The sequence below is a fragment of the Macadamia integrifolia genome, chromosome 3, assembly GCF_013358625.1.
Source record: "Macadamia integrifolia cultivar HAES 741 chromosome 3, SCU_Mint_v3, whole genome shotgun sequence".
Lineage (NCBI taxonomy): Eukaryota > Viridiplantae > Streptophyta > Magnoliopsida > Proteales > Proteaceae > Macadamia > Macadamia integrifolia.
In genome coordinates, this window is record NC_056559.1 from 26960366 (window position 1) to 26970916 (window position 10551).

The 10551-nt window shown below is 38.4% G+C and overlaps 1 protein-coding gene across 2 annotated transcripts; it reads right to left on the reverse strand.

The window, feature by feature from the left end:
- Nucleotides 1-233: 233 nt before the first annotated feature.
- LOC122073962 (disease resistance protein RPV1-like) lies at nucleotides 234-8042 on the reverse strand. Of its 2 annotated transcripts, XM_042638705.1 has the most exons (6): nucleotides 7262-8042; nucleotides 4922-6026; nucleotides 3327-3602; nucleotides 2268-3215; nucleotides 1530-2159; nucleotides 234-1028 (listed from the first exon to the last, which is right to left on the reverse strand). In XM_042638705.1, the coding sequence occupies exons 1-6, from the start codon at nucleotides 7789-7791 to the stop codon at nucleotides 402-404; spliced, it is 4116 nt and encodes a 1371-aa protein (XP_042494639.1). In that variant the 5' UTR covers nucleotides 7792-8042; the 3' UTR covers nucleotides 234-401. The 2 variants fall into 2 exon arrangements, with proteins under 2 accessions (XP_042494639.1, XP_042494638.1); XM_042638704.1 differs by having other exon boundaries at nucleotides 1530-3215; nucleotides 7262-8041.
- Nucleotides 8043-10551: the final 2509 nt, after the last annotated feature.

Here is a 10551-nt window from a genome sequence, read left to right on the forward strand (position 1 = left end):
GCATGCAAGTCTTTGTGTTGTATGACAAATTAGGGTTCAGTGAATTATTAGAAACAGATAATTTCATTTATTTTCCAAGAGTATGAACCAAAGTGATTGAGATTGTGGAACAGGAAAAATAATGTGGCATTGGCTGACTTCATTCTTCAATTTTTTTTTTTTTCAAAATTTTCAAAAATATTTTAACTCATTTTTTATCCCCCTGTTGTCTTATGCAACATTTAACGCATGGATAATAAAAGCTTTTCAGAAAATTGAAAATCACCATCTAATGCAGTTTACATCTAAAATAATAGATTACAAAAAAAATATAATATTGCCTCAAGGATTCTTCCTTCACAACAGTAAAAGGAGAACTTCCTCATATATGAAAGAAAATATATCTCCATAGGAACTCAAAGTCACATTGTTAAGCATCCACCTCGCAAAGCTCGCAAAATTTCTTCATTGTGGTTACCCTCATTCTCATCACCTGAAGCAGACATGTATTTCTTCCGCAATTGATCAATGATCATCAAACTGATTTGATCTTGATATTCTTGATCATCTGGCTCATGGACCAACAGAACTCCACACTTCTTCACTAGCAAACTTCTTCCAGCTATACCCTTAATTTCTACTGTAACCTCGACTTGATCTCCCACTTCAAAGTGATCTCCAAATCCAGCATGGCGTCCAGAGAAATCCCAAAGCTCAGAAATTATAATATGGCGCACCAACAATATGTCTTGACCAGATTGAATTGGAAGTGGACGTGTGAGGTGTTTCCATCCTTCAACGGGTCCCCATCGAATTTGTTTGGTTTTATTATAAATTACAACAAAAGAACAGAAGTCTACGTATTCTACGTATTTCTCACATGAAAATACAGCAGATACATCAAACCCTTGTATCTTACAACCCGAACAATAGTCAGATGACGATACCTCAAAGGATATTGAAGACCCCATATTTTGATGTTTGATCCATTCCGGAATCTCACTCCCAAAACCCCACAAGTTAAATCTCTCGTCTATATCCTGATGGACCTGATCCACAAAAATTAATTCATGATGTTTAACTGCATTTATAAGAGAGAGAGAGAGAGAGAGTTGAAGAAGATGGCATCTTGGGACTCTTATACATGATAGTGTCACCCACGAGAGCGGATCAAGTCTCTGTACAGGAACCATTCTTGTACGGGCTGATCCGCACAGATGGAATCCACCCAACAACCAACTCTGTGGTGGATTCCATCTGTGTGGATCCGCCCATACGATAATGGTTATCGTAGGAGAACCTGATCCACACTCGTCATCCACAGCCGATGTGAGACTATTTCAATACTCACCCTTACATTCAGGTCTCCCTTGTCTTCATAGGTCGAGCACAAAACCCATCATCGATGGGAGGCTAAAGTACCCACTCTGATACACTGTTAAAGCTTTCATCTTAAAACCAATTGACTTGAAGCGAGTGTGTGATCTCAATAAATATATATATATATATATATATATAGATAGAGAGAGAGAGAGAGAGAGAGAACAGACCTGTAAAATGTTATTCAAAGTGTTCCCCCGATGGTTACAACTTTCCATGTGAATGCCCTGTACAGATTGAGAAGTTTCCATACTCTGGATCTCCCTGCTGCTGCTTACCTGTAACATGTTATTCAAAGTGTTCCCCCGATGGCCACAGCTTTCCATGTGAATTGCTTGTTCAGATTGAGAAGTTTCCATACTCTGGATCTCCCTGCTGCTGCTTACCTGTAACATGTTATTCAAAGTGTTCCCCCGATGGCCACAGCTTTCCATGTGAATTGCTTGTTCAGATTGAGAAGTTTCCATACTCTGGATCTCCCTGCTGCTGCTTACCTGTAACATGTTATTCAAAGTGTTCCCCCGATGGCCACAGCTTTCCATGTGAATGCCTTGTTCAGATTGAGAAGTTTCCATACTCTGGATCTCCCTGCTGCTGCTTACCTGTAACATGTTATTCAAAGTGTTCCTCCGATGGCCACAGCTTTCCATGTGAATGCCTTGTTCAGATTGAGAAGTTTCCATACTCTGGATCTCCCTGCTGCTGCTTACCTGTAACATGTTATTCAAAGTGTTCCTCCGATGGCCACAGCTTTCCATGTGAATGCCTTGTTCAGATTGAGAAGTTTCCATACTCTGGATCTCCCTGCTGCTGCTTACCTGTAACATGTTATTCAAAGTGTTCCTCCGATGGCCACAGCTTTCCATGTGAATGCCTTGTTCAGATTGAGAAGTTTCCATACTCTGGATCTCCCTGCTGCTGCTATTAACAAGCAAAATTGATGATATGTCACCTTCTACAAACAAAGAAGTTAAACTTGGTGGAAGCTTTGGCAGTGTTTGAGGCCTCCCACAAAGTTCCAAAGTTAAGCTCAAAAGATTAGGAAGGCAACTTATTTCATTTGATCTACGACGGAAGTAATCAAAGTCGACAACCAAATATGTTAAATTCTGCTTGTTCTTAATGTCCTCTGCTCCTTGCGAAGATGTGGAACCACTTGGAAATGACTGTAGCCTCTTACATCTGTTCAAAGCAAGATACAAAATTCGAGAGAAAAGAATGTTGGATGGTAATATTTCCAATTTTGAGCAACCTTCTAGAGTCAAATACTCTAAACTCGAAGGTATCTCTGTCATTATTTTGAGATCTTTGCAGTAACTCAATGTCAGTGATTCAAGACGAGAAAGATTTCTGATGTTGGTTGGTAGGGTGCGAAATTTGTTCCCTTTTAATTCTAACCAAGTCACCCATGGCATGTTCCAAAAATCATTGGGTATCAAATCTTCTGATAGATTGCAGAAACTGAGATTCACTGTTCTCAGAGTGCACAAACCAGAGAAAGAAGCAGGAAGCAGTGAAGTGGTAGAAGTAAGTTGTCTTCTTAGTGAACTGAGAAATTTTTTGGAGAATGAAGAAAACCATGAAGTAGACTGCACCTGTTCTGAGCAACCATAGAGATTGAGTACTTCAAGAGATCTCAACAAACCAATGCTGCTTGGAAGCTTCTTAAGATTATTGCAGTTTTTCAGATTCAAGACAATAAGATTGTCAAGATACCCAATGGATTGGTGAACCTCAACCAGACATTTACAATCTTCAAGGATCAGTTCCTCAAGATTGGGAAGTCCTGAGAAGTTGGGGGTTTTCTTTAAGTATCTCGAATGACTAAAGTTCAGGATTCTCAACCTTTTGAGCAGCTGCATTTAAAAAAAAAAAAGAAAAAAAGAAAGAAATAATAAGTATACATACATATAAAATTAGATCTAAATAAGAAAAAAAAAAAAAGTAGATTCTATTTCATACATTACCTTGATTTCCTTCCAAATCTTTTTAACATTGCTATTTTCCATGTGAAGAACAACAAGATTCTCCATGCTAAAATTGGTGGGTATAGAATTCAAAGTGAATCCATGCCAACAAAGCCATCTTAATTCCTTAGAGAAATGTTCATACCCTCCCCTCAAGTGTACATAATTGAGTTGAAGCAGTCTCAGATTATGCATGTTTACAAATGCTTTAGTATCAAAACACAACTCCTCAGACTGAGAAATGGTTAGGGTGATGCCTTCAACAGATTCGGTACCCTATTAACAAATAGAATTGGATCAGTAAAACACTCAAATAAGCAAATACTCCACCTACAAATACAAACACACACTAAATGTAATGCAGCAGGAGAGAGAGAGAGAGAGAGAGAGATCTATCCCTTAAAGATCCTATGCATTATTAAACAAAGAAAATAGAAAAAGGAAGAGTGTTTCCAAGCTACAGCGCAAGGGCAATCTCCCACGTCCATAGACAGTGAAAATGAACAGCAAAAAAAAAAGGAGACAAATGGGTTTTAAAGGGCGAAAAAATTTGACCCAAAAAAAAAAAAAAAAAATGTCAAACCAAATTTTAAATTAAAACCCAAGACACTGTCAATTATGGTTGAAAACATGATGGTAAACGTTTTAAATGTTTATATTTTTCAAATACAAGACCAGAAAAATGACGATATACCACATATATTTAGTCTTAGGATATAATATGTCTTGTATTTTAGTAACCATACAATTCGGCTAATGACATATTCATGGTTTAATTAGTTAGGAATAAGGATGGATTTAAGAAGTAAATTCTAACTCACAAGGTAGAGGCAGTATGGATTTGAGATCTTTTTTCTCTGCTTGTATTATCATTAATGAAATATTGACCTTTAGAGTCAGTTGTTAAGCTTTATTTTTCTAAGGTTAGGATTTACTACTTTACTACATGACTATATAGTGGGCTTATATTATCACCGGATAATATAAAAGTTAAAATCAGAGTCTCCAGTATGAACAACATTGATATTCTTTTTTATTTTTTTGGTGCAAGATAGCACACAGTGAGCAACACAAAGCTCACAAGGGGCAGACCCACCAAGGGGCCAGGAGGGGCCAAGGGGGCCACACTTATTTGTGAGAAAGCTAGCCTTTTGTTGCAGAGTTTCTAGTTTCTATGTTGCCTGTCTGGGGGATGAGACAACCACGGTCAATGCGGATTTTGAGATGCAACAGGGATGTCGATCATAAGAAGCTGAGGAAGCTCATTTTTGTCTCCATGTTAAGCTGGGGACGAAAAGTGCTTTCCCCTGTTTTTGAATCTCCAAGATATGATCATCTCGGGGTTGGATGGATTGAATCATTGTGCTCCCTAAAAATTTCTAGAAATACAAGAACTTGAGACATTCTATATCTCCATGATCAGTGGAGTTTTTTCCAGGCTCATTTTCTATCCAAAGACCATTATAAAAAAAATAAATAAATAATAAAAAAAAATCTAGATTAACATCACAATTCATATAGATTACCAAGCAATATGTCATCATGTACAACTCACAAAATAACAATAAAGAAGAAGAAAAATTATTTGCCCCTACCTCATTTTTTGTCAATACATCACAAACATCCTCTCGTGACCACAATCTTGTACGTCTTCCAGGTTCTTCAGGAGATTCTTCATGAACAATTTCCTTTGCCATCTCTCGAAGTATATCATGCATCTTTAGTTTATTGTCATTATCAATTGCAACAAGACATCTTTGACTGAGAATGCGGATTCCGATAATTGCATACAAGTTGCAACCATCTAGTATTTTAGATACATAGTCTTTGTCCATTCCAATAAAGAAGCATGCAATGTTAAGGAAGATTTCCTTCTCTGGGCCATCCAAATCATAAAAACTTAATCTAAGTTTTTTTTGAATTTGATCACTAGAAGTACCTTTTAGTTTGACTAATGTGCTCTCCCATTCAGATAAGCTTCTTTTGTCAAACATCAAAGAACCTATAACCTCAAGAGCTAACGGAAGTCCATTGACATTATCAACCATCTCCTTTGATAGCTTCTTGTAGTCATCTGGTGGAGAATCATTGTTAAATGCATGCCGACTAAAGAGTTGAAGAGATTCAACAAAGTTTAACTCTTCAGGATGATAAATGTCACATACTTCAGCTGTGTTTAGAAAATGTTCATCCCGTGATATGACAATGATTCTACTTCCCATACCAAACGAATCACGCTTGACAGCCAATGCATTTAATTGATCTGAATGATCTACATCATCAATAATGATAAGAACCCTTTTGTATTTAAGCCTCTGTTCGATCAAATTTATTCCTCTAGCAACATTTCCTACCTCAATGCTTTTCTTCATAAGGACATCAGACAAGAGTTGTTCTTGTAAATGAATTAGACCATTGGGTTGTTTTGAAACTTCTCGAACATTCTCAAGAAAACTGCAACCTTCAAATCTATGATAAATTTCATTATATAAACCCTTCGCAATGGTTGTCTTACCAATTCCACTAATACCACAAATTCCAATGATACGGACTTCACGTGTAGAAAGATATATATATGAATTCATCATTGTTGCAACACGGGAATCTATTCCAACAAGATAACTAGAGATGTTCAATGGTTTTCGACTTCGTTTAATCAAAACATCGTCAACAATTTTTTGGATAAATTTTTCCACATGCCTGCAAGTAATAATTCATATAACAACTATAAGGACAATAAACAGGTAATCAATTTGGTTAACTAAGGAGACCAAATAAATTAAGAATAAAATTTAGGTAATATTAGGTCCAATATCTTATGTGGGAAGTGTGATAAGCTATAACCAAAAGAACAATTTATTGTCGCCCACATCTATTCTAAAAGCATAAGTAATTAGGTGAAAAGGCTTAACTGATAAATAAAGTCATCGAAGATCCCAGACTTAGTTGATGTGGTATTATTCCCCAACAATTTCTCATATGTGACCCCTCTTGAGAGGTCATACAAGTCGCAAATGTGGTCCTTCATAAATGGACCATACAAGAACATCTATTCTGTTGGTGGTGGCTTTGGTACTATGTTCAGGTGTCCAACCCAAAGTGGAGACCTAATTTGCATATGAAAGTAATCCAAAATCCTAGATTTAGCGATTGTAGATTATTCCATTAACACACATTTTCGGTTAGTTTTCATACCAATAGGGCATGTATCAACATTATTTTAAAATCTTTCTTTTATTGGATAGTTTGGTAGAAGGAAACTCATCTCTATGTAATTGTATTCAACCATACCACTAAGTGGGTAGTTTGGTAAAAGAAATCCAATAATGTGTAATCATGTACTTCTCTCTAACAAGTACTATCAATCTTTTGAGGGGTACAACCGTTCAGATTGGACCAAGGCTTTTGATATCGGTATCGGTGATGGTATTGATAATATCAATAACGATACCGATCCAGCTTAGATCAATATCGGACAAGTTTGCCCCAAGTTTCCTAAAAAAGGGGCTTTTTGGATTTTTTTTTATAAGCAAATTTGCCGAGTTTTGATGGGATCCGATGCATTAGTACTACTATAAACGCACCCGATTTTTCCTTTTAACTATTTTACCCCTGATTATGCCTGATAATGGATCCCACCACCGTGATCTGGACGGATCCAGGTCCTCTCCAACGACCCACTAACGGCCATCCAAGGACTGGGAGGATGCGTGTTCAAGCACTCCCAACACTTAGATGGATCGTCGACGGATCGGTGGTGTAGGAGAGGATTTTTTTGGGATCCCATCTGCACTGGTACAGCCAATCGGTGATGAACAAAATCCCTGGGTGAGAGACAGAGATAGACAGGCAGTCTTGGACTCTTGGCCTTGCTTGTGCTGGTGTGTGTCTTTGTTAAAACTTAAAAAGGAGTTAATTAAGAAGGAATTAATTACCCATTAGAAACGTCTCGAAGATCCCAACCAGAAAGATTAGCCACTGTAGTAAGATCTACCCTCCACCTCTTCACCTTATCTTTTTCCTCTTCTTCTTCAAAACTGGCAAACACTTCCTCCAAACTACCGTTCTGTTTTCGCACATGCGATGGATCCACATCACAGAAAACAGGGAAAACAGTTAGACCAGTGGTGCTTCTACATGCAACTATCTTCACCAGTTCATCTAGACACTCTATCGAAGAAACGTATTTTATTGAGAAAAGGATTATGGCGATCATCGATTCTTCAATTCGTTTCTCTCTTTCCCTTCCTCCCTTTTTTTCTTCTTCCTCCTCGTCGCCATCTCTAAAAGTATGAACCCCATTTTGAAGCAAAGCATTGTAGAGGCCATCGATGATGATTTTGTTGCCAACATCATCTTCACTGAAAGTACTCAAGAAGACATCGTGATTCCATCGAGGTATTTTGGAAGACGAGTAAGCAACGGATTCTCGGATTCTCTCGTAGACCAAATGGAACAGATCCATTAGAAACGGGGAATTGGAAGAATTTGGTAATGGAAGAGACCCTTCTGCAAAATGATCTCTCTCTCTCTCTCTAGAATGGATTTAGGCACTGAAATGATGTCTATTTGTGATATAAAAATCTCTGACAGCTACATGTTTTGTTTCGTTCTTTTTATTTTTTATGCTGGGATGGTGGAAGGAACGGTGGAAATTGCTTTGAAAACGCAGTGAATTTGATCGAGACGAGAACCTGATTCACTTTTTCTTTTTTTTGTTCTTTCTTATTTTAATATTGATCAGAACCGACATGAATAATTGTATTATTAAGAGACTTTATAAAAAGCATATGGCCCACGATGACTCCAGAAGCTCCAAAAGCTAAAGCTTTCATTACAAGAAAATCTCGATTACTCCGAAAGCCATTTGTTTTAGTTCAAGAAAATATTTAGTATATCTCAACCGTAAAATGAGCATTAGATGCACATCATGCACTGATGCCTTGGAGAGGATTTGAGTTCAATACATGATCAGGTTATCATGGGATACAACGCATTTCATATTTGATACTTGATAGCATGAGCGCATCTGGGCACGGATTCCAACACAGACACATGTACATACCACAAAATGCTCAAATGTCAAATGTTTACTGTCATCTGTGTTGCACCATGGAGGAGCTCCACCCGAGATAAACCACTTGTACATAAATTTGTGCCTCTAAAGTCTTGATCTACAACTAAAGCAAATTAATGCTCCAACTACCTAATGTCGTGTGGTGGGAACAAGGATTTAATTATCAATATCAATATATGTATAGGTCTTCGTTGATATTAATATGGCATAAATCGGTATCAATAAAGATTGATGTATATCCATCGTGTAGTGGAAACAAAGTTTTAATTGGTATTGATATCGATCTCGATTGATACTAATATAATATAGAGCGATAATAGTAAAGATCAATATGTATCGATCACTTTTATTCTTATTTTAAAAAAAATTACTATTTTACCTTTGAAACGATATCAACAATTGATTTGAATCAATCAACTATCAATATTGATCTCAACAGATTCCAATACAATTAATACCATCAATACAATATTAATACTTGAAACCCGATAAGATTATAAGAAAGACTCAAATACTATTGCACAAGCTCTCGAATGTATAAAAGTACAAATGAAACAAATTATGTCAATTTTGCCTCCTATTGTATCTTCTAGAGAAAGAAATGAATTTTTTTAATATAAAAATTGAAAAGTGGATGTCATATTCAAGATAACTCAATAATTATGCAAGAATTTTGCATTATTTTATGAAAATAAATTAGGAATGCTAGTGGCATTTTGACCGTAGAATTTGATCAACATGAATTGAACCGTTGGATGAAGAGAAGATAAACAAATTTTCAATGCACGGTTGCAAGACCTTTACTCTCTCTCTCTCTCTCTCTCTCTCTCTCTCTCTCTCTCTCTCTCTCCTCATCGAAAAAAATCATTCATTCATCGGATCTAGCAGGAGAAAGCAAAGTAGTTGGAACCGCCACTGTTGTCGATGGCAGCAATATTATCTGATAACCGACAACGACTGTGGCTGCGGCGGAAGCAACGGCGGCAAGTCAGCTAAGCACAAGACGCTTTCTCATGATCACGTTCATCTTACCTGTACGGATTCCGACAAGAAGGTCGATTCCGCGGCGGTCATCCATCCAGACGCGGTGACCCGTCCCGACGGTGTCATTCACGGGATCGAAAGGCTATTAATCCCCCGATCCGTTCAAGACGATTTCAACCGTCGAAGAAATCTCCAACAGACTTCTGCGGTGAAGCCAGAAGGAGCACCGGCTGTCGACCCCAAAACCCACCGGCTCAAGAAACCAGCACCACCGACGCCGACAGGTTCACCGCCTGTGCTGTTGATCTATGACGCAATGGCTCCAGGGCGGTCACTAGCTCTGGCACCAGCACCAGTATTGGCTCCGAACGACGATGCCATGGCGAAGCTGACAACGGACCAGCTGAGTGAACCTGGTCCTCTCTCCGTCGTCGTCATCGTCGTCGTCGTCGTCTCTCTCTCTCTCTCTCTCTCTCTCTCTCTCTCTCTCTCTCTCTCCACCTGGAGTTGCAGTCTTACCCCCTCTCTGCAAATCTTCAGTGAACTCTCAAGACTCTCTTTCGCGGTCCAATGTCCCTCTCTCCCTGCTCTCAGCTTCGGTTTTGGTGGTTGGGCTTCTTCATTGTCGGAATCGATTTCAGAGATCGACGGCCTTGGTGAGATTGACGGCCTCATCGGGGCATTCACCCAAGGACTGGAGCACCGATCAGGTCTTGGCGATGTCGGTGACCACCTTGGTCATGGAGGCCGGGAGATCTACGTCTGAAAGACGAGGCATCTGCTCCATCAACAGCGGCGGTGCCAACTATTTCTCTTTTGCCGGCTAGATCAGGTAAATGAATGATTTTTTTTGGCGAGGAGAGAGAGAGAGTAAAGGTGTTGCAACCGTGCATTGAAAATTTGTTTATCTTCTCTCCATCCAACGGTTTAATTCATATTGATCAAATCCTACGGTCAAAATGTCGTTAGCATTATTAATTCCTAAGTACTACGCTAGCATACCTGTCCTCTTCCCATATATATATATATATATATATATATATTTTTCACTTATTTGGAGATGATTCATCCATACGAGGCGGCTGAAACTGAGGTTGATCAGTTGGTGGTCTCCAAAACTAAAGAGAGCTCGGAGAAGAGGGTGTATTACTTTTCGGAAGCTAC

What these genes read in the sequence shown, in the direction of transcription:
- LOC122073962 (XM_042638704.1), bottom strand. Translation starts at nt 7,791, where the DNA reads ATGGATCTGTTCCATTTGGTCTACGAGAGAATCCGAGAATCCGTTGCT. An exon ending in CTTCGAGACGTTTCTAATGG is followed by an intron (nt 6,027 to 7,261) that starts GTAATTAATTCC and finishes TATTACTTGCAG; the next exon opens with GCATGTGGAAAAATTTATCC. An exon ending in CTTTGAATAACATTTTACAG is followed by an intron (nt 1,029 to 1,529) that starts GTCTGTTCTCTC and finishes TTTGTGGATCAG; the next exon opens with GTCCATCAGGATATAGACGA.